This window comes from Culicoides brevitarsis, chromosome 1 (assembly GCF_036172545.1).
Source record: "Culicoides brevitarsis isolate CSIRO-B50_1 chromosome 1, AGI_CSIRO_Cbre_v1, whole genome shotgun sequence".
Classification (NCBI taxonomy): Eukaryota; Metazoa; Arthropoda; class Insecta; order Diptera; family Ceratopogonidae; genus Culicoides; species Culicoides brevitarsis.
Window position 1 is genome coordinate 7,561,700 of NC_087085.1, and position 12,674 is coordinate 7,574,373.

Here is a 12,674-nt window from a genome sequence, read left to right on the forward strand (position 1 = left end):
TATTTTTCCATGAATCTAATTTTATTTCCCAAAATTAAATTATTAATTTAGCATCCTTTGGGTATTCCAAAAATCTTTTCAGTTTCACGGAATTATTTAAATATAAATTACGGGCATGGAAAGAATATAAATTTAATATGATTTTTGTCTTTTAAACATTTTCATAGAAAAACAAAGATAGAAATTGAAGAATTTTTATCTGTTTTATATGAAATTAAATAAAACAAAATAATTTTTATTTTTTTTTTCGTAATTATTTTTACTCAAAAACAGATTTCTACTAAAAATAATAATATTATTATTAATAATAAAAAAATAAAGTTAAAATTATAAAAAAAATATATTAGATAAAAAATTAAATTATTAATATTATTAAAATTAAGCTTAAAACATAACATTAATTTAACTTATATTTATTTTAAAAAATATTCTTCAATTAAAAAATATAAATATTGTAAAAATTGATTATTTTATAAGAAACGAAACATACGTAAAATTTATATTACGCGTTAATATTATTTTTAAAAAAAAATTTTTTATTAAATAAGGTTAATTATTTATTTATTTGTATAAGTATAAAATATAAAATTAAATAAATAAATCTAAAATAAATAAAAAATATATTAAAAGTATAAAATATAATAAAAAAAATAAATTATTGTTTTTAGAAAATCGAAACAATATAAGAAGATTTTACAAATAATATTGAAAAATTGCTAAAGCTTTCTCAAAAATATAAAATTAATACAATTTTTTGTAAAATAATTTAGAAAAAATGAAATTTTATACATTTTATTTTATTATCATATATAAATAATAAAAAAATATACAAAAAATTTAAAAATATACAAAATTAAAAATTTTTCAGTAATTTTTTAATTATGAAATATTTTATTAATATTAATAATTATAAATTATTTTGTGAAACAAGGACAAAGTAACGTTTTATTATTTTATAAAAAAAAATATTAATAAACGACAATTTTTTAAATTTTTACTTAATTCCCAAAAAATAATTAACTTTTTTTTAAACATAAACATTAATCTCCTTTTAAACCGCCGGGTTCTCATACATCCAAGCTATAATCAAATATTCATTATTCACTCTCAATTTGTCATTGTGAGTCATTTTTTTACACGCACGACTACAAGCGCCTAAAGGATGTTCTTGTATTTTAATTAAAGAGTGTGTTTTTCATGTCGCCGTCGTCGTCGTTGTACATTTCTCTAATTTGAAATAATGATAATAACTGTCATTCAAAAAGACACACAAAAGCTCCTCTTTTTGTGGACTTTTCAACTTTTGCGTCTTGCAAAAAATGCTCTTTTAATCTCTGAAAGGGTGAAAGGTGAGAACAATGAGAAGCAATCTTCTTACAATTTCATTTAAAATTTTAATAAGGATTTGGAAAATTTATTCTGCATCCTTTTTCCGTTTTTTTCTGTGTTGTTGTTGTGTTTAACAATGAAAGTTGTATAAAAAATACACATGTTGCTGTTATTTGGCGAGTAAATGTTGAAACCGTTTACTGATTTATGGCAACAACGACAAACGTTATCTTTTAGCCAACCAACCATTTACTCAACAATTCAAAAACTTTAATTTTTTACCCTTTTTTTGAATTTTTTTTCAGCAGACCGAGCAAAAGTACACCGTAAACACGAAAAAAACGAGAGAAAAATTATCTGATTGACAAATACTTTTAGCATTTGTAACTCGGCAATGTTGTGACAAATTTCACGTAGATAAAGGACTCGGGCCGTGCATTGCACCGTGATAACGCGGCGAAAAAATTGCATTTTGTGAGGAATTTTTTGGATTGGAGCCAAAAACAGCTATTATTGCTGATGTTTTGATTAGATTTTTGGTGTGTTGGCGGCAGCGGCGGCGTATCTCTTAATAACATTTCGGTGAATTTGTTCGAAAAAGTTTGTTTAAAAATGTTTTTCAAGCAGGTTTTTTTTAATAAGAGGCTTACTCTTCAAAAAATTCACTCGACTGATCATCATAAATAAATATCGCGGTGAGCGCGACGAGCATTTAACACTGAAATCGCGGGTATGAGACGAAAAAGAAACAATTTTTCAATTTAATTTACAATGTTGTCGAACAACGAAGGCAACAGATTCTTTTTTTTTCTTCGTCGTCGTTGCGATGATGAAAAACGTCAAAGAGAGAAGAAAAAGTTGTGTTTCAACTCGTTTTCATCAAACGGCATGGAAACAAGTAATCACGGGGAATATTGACTTTTGGCGTAGACATTAGCAACAAATTAACTGTAAAGGTAACAAATTGGATGAATTCCGGGAAAAAACTTTGTTTCTCTTTTAAATTAATCATTCGTTCTTGAGTTTCATCTTGAACACGAGACAACTTTGTGAAATCGAGCGCACCTGTTTGCTTTCGTCTCCGCATTTTTTTTTTTTTTGGCTCAACTATTTGTGAAATAAATTTTAACACATCAACGCCATCCATCGCTCGCAGCAGTCATCAAAAGAACCCTTGAATGTCGTCTCTCCGCATTTTCACTTATTCAAAGCCATTGAGATCCACTCCATTCATCCACAGCATAAAAACACACAGATATCATCCATTTGCTAATGAAAAAGGGTTTCCTCTATTTGGCAACTACTGATAAGCTCCATTGTGTTGCGGATGATTGATTATGTGTGTTCTATGTAAATGTCATTGTTGTGCTTGTTGTGTGTTTCTGCAAAAAAAAATGTTAGAGCAGTTTTGTGAAAAATTGATGAATTGGTTTCCATTTGGTACGTTTGCGATGTATTTCGGAATTTTGAACGATTTTCATGAATTTTTGGAAATTTCATTTTAATTTTTTTTTAATGTTTTCCAATTTTATAAAAATTTGTTCAAAATAAATTTATTTCAACATTAAATTTTTTTTTTGACATAACTTAGCTTAAGTTAAAGACTTAATCTTGAACTTAAAGAAAATATTTTTAAATGTTTTGATATAAATTTTTTTTTTATTAATATTTTCAATCAGATTTTTGCTTTTCGACCATATTTTTGGAAAAAAAAAATTATTATGTTTTTAAAATTAAGTTTATCAATTTTTTACATTAGTTTTCCGTTAAGAATAGTTTAATTTATTTTTTTTAAATTATTTTATTAAAAAATTAATTATTTTAAAATTATTTTTTATTCTTCAGTGAATGTCAAAAAAAGTTAAAAATCTTGAATTAAAAATATTTGAAGGATTAATTAATATTTTCATGAAAAATGTTCAAAAAAAAACTTAAATTTGTTTAGATTTTAACCTTTTCTTTATTTTCAGTCAAAATTTTTGATTAAATCATTTTAAGTAACTTATTATTTTTAAAATAAAATGAAAATAATTTTTTTAAATTTAATTATTTTTTAATTTCATAAATCAATAAAAAATTTTTAAAAAGTTGTTTTAAACTTTTTTTCAAAAAATTTTTTTAAATCAAAAATCCTTTTTTTTTGCAAACAATTCTTACAAAATCAAATTCATCATATTTATATTTTATCATTTTTATTATTTTTATTTTATTTTTTATTTTATTTTATTTAATATTTTATTTAATTTTTAAATAAAATAAAATAAATAAGGATTTTAAACTGAATTTAATTTAATTTAATTTTTTTTAATATGAAAGTTAAATTTTAAGTAGAAAATTATTTTTTCATTAGCCAAAATCAATTATTTTGAAAAAATTTTTTTTTTAATTGCGAAACGTCAATTTTTCACAACTCACACATTGTTAAGTACACTCAATTGTGCAAAAATGAAGATATTCCTTGTTCAAACATCACACCAAAAAAAATATCGAACATTTTCTCTCAAAATTAATGGTCAGAAACGACGCGTGACAGTAAGTGCCTGTGGTTGAAAAAAAAAAGTTTTGCAGAAAAACGATAAATTTTCACCTATTAATTTGTTCGTCAATGTTTACCGTTGGGAAAAGCTTTTAAGCCATGATTTGCATAAATTTGCAGGGCAAAAACTCCCGTTCGGGCTTTAAATTCCACTTATCATCATCAAATTCCCAAAATTGTTTATCTTTTCGTTTGCAGGAAAAATAAAATAAATAAATAAATAATAAAAAAACGAATAAAATAATAATCATAAATATTTTGTCCCAAGAGTAAAGCATGGGGATGTAGCAGCACGAAAAATGATAATAAAATGGAATAAAAAAAAATCTCTTTCAAATAAATAAACTTGACGAACGACGACGATCGAATCTTCCTCTTGAATTAAAATTTTCCAGTTTTGCTGACATTTAACAAAAGGGATTGTAATGAATGCAAAAAAAAAGTGCTTTGAGATGAAAAAAATTACAAACCTGCTCTGTGTGTGTAGTCCTTTTCAATTTTTTAATTGAAGTTTTACTTTTGATATTTTTTTCTTATTATTCATACTTTTTGCAAAGTTTTTTTAGTTTTTATTCTTGTTTATGCTCAAAAGTTTCTGTGATATTTTCCAACAACTTTATTTTTGTTTCTTGATGCTTTTTATTTTAATTCTGTGGAAAATTATGACACTCTCGTAAAATTTATTCTTTTGTTTTTTCGTCGTCGTTCGAAGTTGTGCGGAGACAATAAATCATACAATCCACATTGACGATGATGACGACGACGTCGAGCAGCACGATATAAACATCAACGTCAACAACAATTATATCAAAAGGCCTTACGGCAAATTATGTGATCCACAAAATTTTCCGTTCTTCTTGCATTTTAATTTTCCGTTCGTTCTGTGTGTGTCGACCGTCGGACACAACTAAACAAGTAAATTTTTGTATGTCACTCGAGCTTCACTTGCACGTTATTTTTTTTTTTTGTGAGTTTTTTACCCGCCAGCAACTATTTGACTTTTAAATATTTTTATCTTTTCTTTTTTTTATTATTAAACATTTTATTCATTTTCAATTTTTTTTCTCTGTTCTCTCTTTCAGGTCTCTTCTGTGGGTTTTTTTGGTCGCACGGTTTACGTCATTTTGCGTTCAAATTCCAACAACGACTGATAAAACATCGTCTCATGTTCATTGTTTATATACAAAAGGACGTCTTTCCTTGCACAGCACGCTCGTTTGCGCAAAAGTCAAGATAGGTTCGTGCAGCACCGGATTTCGTGCGGAAAAGAGACAACTCTATGTGGATGGAAATGAAAACCGAAAGTGGAAAGTTTTATCACGTGGTTTTGTTTGTATTAACACACACACACGGGGAAAATGTTTTCATTCATGAAATACCGGTAGTTGATGATTGACCTACATTTGCGATTAAAAAAAGTTTTAAATTAATTATTTTAAAAAATAAAATTTTTAAAGTAGAAATTTTGGTAAGAAAATAACTAAATTAGTTATTTTTTTTAATCTCTTCTTATTTATTTTTTTTTTTAATTGAAAATATATATTTTTTTTATTTTAATAATTCTCCTAATTAATAAATTGAATGCTTTAAATAAAAATTAAAAAAAAAATAACAGAATAAAAAAATATTTAATTTTTTTAAAATTTTTTCGAACACATTTTTCAATGTTATATTTTTAAAAAAATATTTTAAAATATTTTTAAATATTTAATATTTTATTATTTAAATATTTTTAAAAATATTATTTATTAAAAAAATAAAAATATTTATTAAAAAAATATTTTTTTTAATAATAAAAAATTATATATCCAGTAAGTAAATATAAAGCTTTAAAATTATTTTTAAAAATTGAAAAAAAAATATTCACAATTTTATATGAAAAAATCCTTTATTGATTTCGAATATCACAATATAATTAAAAAAATATTTAAAAAATTAAAATAAATGATTAAAAATTAACTAACGAAAATTGATAAAATTTTATAAAAATTCCTCAAGAAAAATATTTAAGAAATTTTAAGAAAAATTTAAAATTAAAATTTTAAAATTATTCATTTATTTAAAAAGTTTAAGAAAAAATATTTAAAAAATATAAAAAATTTTATTTAGAATCCTTTTAAGCCCAATAATAATTAAAAAATATTTTATTTTTGGTGAAAAAGACCAACAAATTAATAAAAAATTATTTCATTTCATACCCAAACTTTTTTCTAAAACCAATAAAAAATATTTTTTTATTTATTTTCAGTTATTTTCATGTTCAAAATGAGTTTCAAACGCATTATGAATTTCTTCAACCATATCGGAAGTTGTCATACTTCGCCCTTTTTTGCGAAATGCCAATTCATTACAAGTCTTTGCGAGCATCGAAGCAGCAAAACACGCAACATCCGCCGGAGCAGGATCTTTCGCATCAATCGCCCAAAAATAAAAAGTTGACAAAACGCCCGCAAGTAAATCTCCTTGTCCGCCGCATCGACGTCCCGAACCTCCTGCCGCACATTCAAATTTATTATTTAGCGTCGTATCGTAAATAATATCTTTCGGTCCTTTTTCCAACACCGTGACGCCAGATCCTAATTTTTCGATCACCGAATGCAATTTATTCGGAGAGTTTCCAAATAATCGCGAAAATTCAATCGCGTTTGGGGTCAAAATGCATCCTTGGTATTCAGCAACGAGCGAAATATCCTGCGTAAGAAGAAATAAACCGTCAGCATCGACAATCAGAGGCTTTTGTAGTTGACGACAAATGCGAATCAGCTCAGAAATTGTTCGTAAAATTTTTTGATCACGTCCCAAGCCGGGTCCAATGACGCAAACATGAAGTCGTTCTAACCATGGCTCGATTTGGGCTAATGCATGCGGCGAATCCATCACGGGATGCACTAAAAAATTCAATTTTTAAGCTTTTTTAAGTGATTTTTAACGTTAAAAGTTAATTTACCTATCAATTCGGGCGAATAACTTTTAATTACTTGAGCTGCTTGTTGAGGACAAAACACATGAACGAGATCAGCGCCCGTTTTTAATGCACTAATAGCTAAAAATAGGTAAGAATTTAAATAAAAAATTATAAAAATTAAATTTTTCATGCTTACCGGCTAAATAAGGAGCTCCCGTATACTCCATGGAGCCTCCAAAAACTCCAATTCTGCCATATTGACCTTTGTGTCGCTCATCGCTGAGTACTGGCACGACATTTTTCGCTCTTTCCAACAGTAATTGAGCTTTATTGTCTGACATTTTGCTTGAAAAATGTTGGATTCTTAAAAAACTTTTTAAATTTTGCTTTAAACGTCTCACAAAAAAGACCATTCTATGTGGCGGTCTACTTTTTGCAACTTTTGATTGGTAAACAAAATCATCTGTTCAGCCATTTACACTGTTAAACACACAAAAAAACTCATGTAGAGCGCGCTTTTGGATTTTAAATTTTGTTAAATCTCGATTTCGTTAAATTTGTTGAAGAAATTTATTTTTTTTTTCTTGACAATGACGAAAATTTCCATACATACGACAAACACTTACATGAAATTAATCAAATCAGCGTATGCGACACAAATTGATATGTTTTTGCAAGACGTTCTCGAATTCACGCGCAATTCACGCTTCTTAATAAACGTATTAAAATAAAAATTGTATCAAAACATTTGATTTGCGATACGAGATATCTCAGTTATCAAGGTGCTGTCTCGCGAGAAAGTTAGAATCGTGCCTTAAATAAAATCTCTTTTTTTATTAAATAATTTCAATCATAAAAAAGATGAAGCGAAGTTTCTTGAACTTTCTTCTTTTGTTGTTTGAGTTGATCTTGATATTGGAAATTTCTGCAAAATCTCTCCGGAAATGTAAGTTTTAATTTTTTTCTTCGGATTTTTTATTAATTATTTTCAATTTTTTCCTTATTATTTTTTTTTCATTTGAAAATTCAAGAAAAAATTAAGAATTTGTAAAAAATAAATTTTTAGGCTTTTTCCTGCTTTTTCATAATTTTTCAAGAATTTTTTTGAAATTTTTAACCATTATTGGAATTATAAAAAATAAAATTATTTTCTAAAAAAATATTTTTTCACATATTTATTGAATATTAATAACTCTTTAAAATTTTTATAAATTTATTTTTACAAGTTTTAATTTATTTAATTTTTTTATTATATTATTTTTTATTTATTTAATCTTTTTTAACTTAATTTTTTTAATTTTGAATTAGAAAAATTTAATTTAATTATACAAATTTAATTTTTAATTTAAAAAAAAATATATTAAAAAAAATAAAAAAAATTTTTTTTTTGTGAGGCAAAAAATATGAAATAAACTATTTGATATTTTAAATTTAATTAATTTAATTTAATTATTTTATTTTAATAATTAATTTATTTTTTTAATTATTTACTTTTTTTACTTAGGTATTTATTTTTTATTTATTAATTTTTACTCTAAATTTTTTCATCAATTTTTCTATTTTCAGCAAACAAAATTGAGGATCTCGAAATGCTGTACGAGAAAAAACGCGATATCTTAATTCAAGCTGACGAAGGACGTCTCGCTGGCGGTTATCTCCATCTAAATCGTAAAGAACTCGTCGTCGATCGAATTATTCAAAAGCTAAAACGTGACGAAATAGAACGTGGCTTCAAAAATCATTCGCAATTCGCTCCCGCCTTGCATTTCTTCAAAGCAAAAGCTCTCATCGAAAAAAGTGAACTTTTCAAAGTGATGCAAATGATGCCAAAAGGCTCCGCGTTGCATTTGCACAATTCAGCTGCCGTTTCCTCCGAATGGATCATCAAAAATTTAACATATCGCGAGGAAGTCCATTATTGTCAAAACAAAAAAGGAGCAATTTTGTTCACTGTCACGGACTTTTCAAAGTGCAAAGATGCGCCGCGAAATATCGTTCAAATTCGTTCGATGAAAACGCCCGAAGAAGTGAGAATTTTCGATCATTGGCTCGAAAGTCAGATCAACATGCGAACGGATTACCCGGATTTTGAGTATCCGGATCAAGATGCCGTGTGGAAGAGATTTCAGACAATTTTTGACACAATTGAGGGACTTATTACGTATGAGCCGATTTGCAGGGCGTATCACAAACGATTGCTCGAGGAATTGTATGACGACGGAGTTTATTACGCAGAAATTCGTTCAAGTATGAAATCCGTAAGTATTTTTTTTTATTATTTTTAAGAAAAATATTTTTATTTAATGATGAGAAAAATAGCTTTATGACAGGTTTGGATTGAAACATCGAAGTGCAAAAATGCTTGAAGAAGTCATAAATGAGTTTAATTACACGCATCCCGATTTTGTCGGAGCAAAAGTTATTTATACGATGTATCGTAACTTCAGTACGAACATGAAAAAGCAGAAACTGGATCACTTCATCAATTTGAGGAAATCTCATCCGAAACTCGTTATGGGATTCGACTTTGTTGGACAAGAAGATCTCAATACGTTAATTGAACTGAAACAATATTTGGATCAAATCCCGAATGGAACAAAATTTTTCTTGCATGCCGGGGAGACAAGTAAGAAAATTATTTATTTTATTTTAAAATTTTTTAATTTTTTAGAAATTTTTATTTTAAATTTAATAATTTTTTTTTTATTTTTAACTTTAAATAATATTATTGATTAAATAAATTAAATTAAAATTATTTTTAATTAATTAATTTTTATTATTAATTATATTTTTAAAAATTTAAATTAAATAATAATTTCAAAAATATTTTAAATTAAAATAATAATTTTTATATTATTAATTTAAAAAAAATTAATAAAAATTTTTTAAATTTAAGTTTTATAAATTATTTTTTTTAATTTTTTAAAAAAATAATTTTAATTTAATTTATTTAAAAATTATTTTATTTTAATTTTTTCATATTGTTTTAAACTTTAAATAATTAATAATTATTATTAATTATTAATTAAAATTTATTTTGAATTTTATTTTATTTTTTAAATTATTTAATTATATATTTTTCGAACTTTAAAAATTAAAATAATATATTTTCATAATTATTTAATTTTATATAAAATATTTTTGTTTTAATTTTTAATAATTTTTATTTTATTAATTTAATTTAATTTTATTTATTTTCACAGATTGGTGGGGTATGCCAACAGACTTAAATCTCGTAGATGCAATTTTAATGAACGTAACTCGCATTGGACACGGTTATGCTCTCCTCAAACATCCAACTCTCCTCGATATCGTTATGAAACGCAACATCGCCATCGAAGTTAGTGTCATTTCGAATCAAGTTTTGAATCTCGTGAATGATTTGCGAAACCATCCAGCTGCCATTTATTTAGCTCTCAATCTTCCCGTCGTCATAACGAATGACGATCCAACATTTTGGGGTGCCCGAGGACTAAGTTACGATTTTTATCTCGCTTTTATGGCATTTTCTCCAGCAAATGCAGGTTTAAAATTTCTCAAGCAACTCGCCTTAAATTCCATCAAATACAGCGTTTTGACAAAATACGAACGACGCCGCTTCGAGGGAATTTTCGAGAGAAAATGGGATGAATTTCTCACGCAAATCGTTTACCGTTATCGTCACATTATCCATCACAACAATGCGGATTAATTTAAAAGTATGCAAATATCCACGTGCAACACACACAAAATAAACGTAAAATAACTTCAAGTTCAAGTTCAATCTAATTGAGCGAAAATTGTGATAGATACAGCTGTGGGTGATATACGGAACAATGTCAAGTAGTAGTGATCTATTTATAAATTTGATTTAGTGCACTTGAATAACGAGTTTTATAGAGCTTTAAAAATTGAATTGCTTGGATACGAAATTTTTTCCGACCTATCTAACGAAACTTAGTTGTTGTTTTTCTATTTATTTATGAAAATGTCGTCAGATATGTGACTCACAATACAAATTAGGCTGATTCAATGCAAAAAAAAATTTAACGATTTCTTATGTTTAATTTTAACAAATATTAAAAATGTTTTAAAATTTTTCTTTAATTTTTTTATTAAAAATAAAAAAATATAAATTAAATTAAACTAATTTAAATTTTATTAAAAATAAAAAATATGAATAAAAAAATTAAATTAAAAAATTAATAAAAAAAATTAATTAATTTAAAAAGTTATTATAATAAATAAAAATTCAATAAAAAAATAATAAAAAAAAGAAAAATTGTTTAAAAAATTTTAAAAAATTAAATAAAAAAAAATTAAATAAAAAAAATAATAAATTTAAGGAACAATGATAGAAAAAAAAATAAATTATTTTTTGTTATAAATTTTTTAATTAAAAAAATAATTATATTTAAATTTAAATAATTTCACATACAAAATTGGATTTAATTTAATTTTAAAAAATATAAATTTGTTAAAAATAATTTTTAAAATTGATCAATTTTTAATTAAATTTTTTATTTGTATTTTTTTAATTCTTTTTATCAAAAATTAAATTAAAAAATTTAAATTTAATTAAATTAAATTAAATTAATTTTAATTTAATTTTAATTTAAAATTAATTTTAATTAAAAATTTAATTTAAACCAAATTTTTAAATTTTTAATTAATTTAAAATTAAAAAAAAAACAAAAACATTTTCATCGCTTGAATCAGCCTATAATGATAAAAATAACCCAAATATTCCGCAAGATAGGTCATACACCCGCAAATTTTTATGACAAATACTACTCGTCATCACCTATTTAATTAACACATGAAAATAAAACTTTACTATGTTACACTTCTAACGTGTCTCGTTAATATATTTTATTTTATTTATTTTTTTTTTTTTTTGCATTACTGCAACAACGCAAATTTTCTTCGCGTCATTTTTCAAGTTAAATTTCCAACGTAATCAAATGCGACACAATCATCAAAAGAAAGAGATGAAAATTATTTTATTATCATGAAAAGAAAAAAAAATAAACAACTGACATGTCGTTAAAAATTTAAAAGTGGGAAGCAGGAAAAAAATTGAAAAAAAATCATCGTGCAAAAAAAATCAAAATTTTAATAATTTTTACGGACTTTTAACCGCAACAAGGAGCAAATAAAATAAAAAAATGCGAAAGAAGCAGACGTTCACTAATAAATTAAAGAGGAATTAAGTCGAACCATTATTATTCGCGGAAAACGTGGATGGAAAAGTAAACGACGCGTTTTCAAATCGAATTAAAAAAAAATGTCAAAGAAAATTTTCTATTGTTTCATCGTAAGATCATCATCGTAAAGCACTCAAATTCCTGCTCTCGCATAACAAGCTTCTGCTGAATTGTCATAGTAACGTAAGCAGTTGAGCATGAAACAGGTAAGAAATTAAATGGAAAGATGATGAATGGAACACAAGCAGCTGTGCGATGCTGTACAGCTGAATAAATTTTGTTGTTTTATTGTGAACTTTTATGCTTCGATTAAATTCCGTATTAAATTGCAACATGATAAATGTGAAATCTTATCAGTGATTAAACAGCAAAAAAAGTAGCAACAAACAGCCGTGAGCGATTTTGTTATTAATTCAAACATGGAAACTCCAATATTTAATATATTTGTTCTACAAAGGCGAGGTACGAACGAATATTGTTCTTTATTTACAGAAGAATTTGCTATTCTCGTCTATCTTGTGTCTTATTCGTAATAAAAAAGAACATTCAGCAACATGTTCCATACATCTCCGTGTCTCGTACGACGCCGTAGATGTACGAGAGAGCTACGAAAAATGTAATCTTCTTCTTTGCTGAGACAGCCCGTCACACAATATTTCGTTTTTAGTTGATCGTCAGCGAATGTCGCATTCAGACATTATTTCTCGCTTGATATTCT

General features: G+C 25.4%; 2 protein-coding genes across 2 annotated transcripts; one reads left to right on the plus strand and one right to left on the minus strand.

Annotated features, from left to right (window-relative positions):
* Nucleotides 1-5,826: 5,826 nt before the first annotated feature.
* On the minus strand, nt 5,827-7,230 carry LOC134838047 (ATP-dependent (S)-NAD(P)H-hydrate dehydratase). Its single transcript, XM_063853492.1, has 3 exons — nt 6,967-7,230; nt 6,813-6,908; nt 5,827-6,753 (listed from the first exon to the last, which is right to left on the minus strand). The coding sequence occupies exons 1-3, from the start codon at nt 7,181-7,183 to the stop codon at nt 6,110-6,112; spliced, it is 957 nt and encodes a 318-aa protein (XP_063709562.1). The 5' UTR covers nt 7,184-7,230; the 3' UTR covers nt 5,827-6,109.
* A 349-nt stretch (nt 7,231-7,579) lies between these two features.
* LOC134838063 (adenosine deaminase 2-like) lies at nt 7,580-11,084 on the plus strand. Its single transcript, XM_063853507.1, has 4 exons — nt 7,580-7,716; nt 8,337-9,028; nt 9,090-9,396; nt 9,974-11,084. Exons 1-4 carry the CDS (start codon nt 7,632-7,634, stop codon nt 10,459-10,461), a joined length of 1,572 nt encoding a protein of 523 aa, XP_063709577.1. The 5' UTR covers nt 7,580-7,631; the 3' UTR covers nt 10,462-11,084.
* Nucleotides 11,085-12,674: the final 1,590 nt, after the last annotated feature.

Bases quoted from the DNA above. Each gene is read 5' to 3' on its own strand.
- LOC134838047 (XM_063853492.1), bottom strand. From the start codon at position 7,183: ATGGTCTTTTTTGTGAGACGTTTAAAGCAAAATTTAAAAAGTTTTTTA. The intron at 6,909-6,966 runs GTAAGCATGAAA...ACCTATTTTTAG, and splicing joins GGGAGCTCCTTATTTAGCCG to CTATTAGTGCATTAAAAACG. The intron at 6,754-6,812 runs GTAAATTAACTT...TGAATTTTTTAG, and splicing joins TTATTCGCCCGAATTGATAG to TGCATCCCGTGATGGATTCG.
- LOC134838063 (XM_063853507.1), top strand. From the start codon at position 7,632: ATGAAGCGAAGTTTCTTGAACTTTCTTCTTTTGTTGTTTGAGTTGATC. The intron at 7,717-8,336 runs GTAAGTTTTAAT...TTCTATTTTCAG, and splicing joins TGCAAAATCTCTCCGGAAAT to CAAACAAAATTGAGGATCTC. The intron at 9,029-9,089 runs GTAAGTATTTTT...TGAGAAAAATAG, and splicing joins TTCGTTCAAGTATGAAATCC to CTTTATGACAGGTTTGGATT.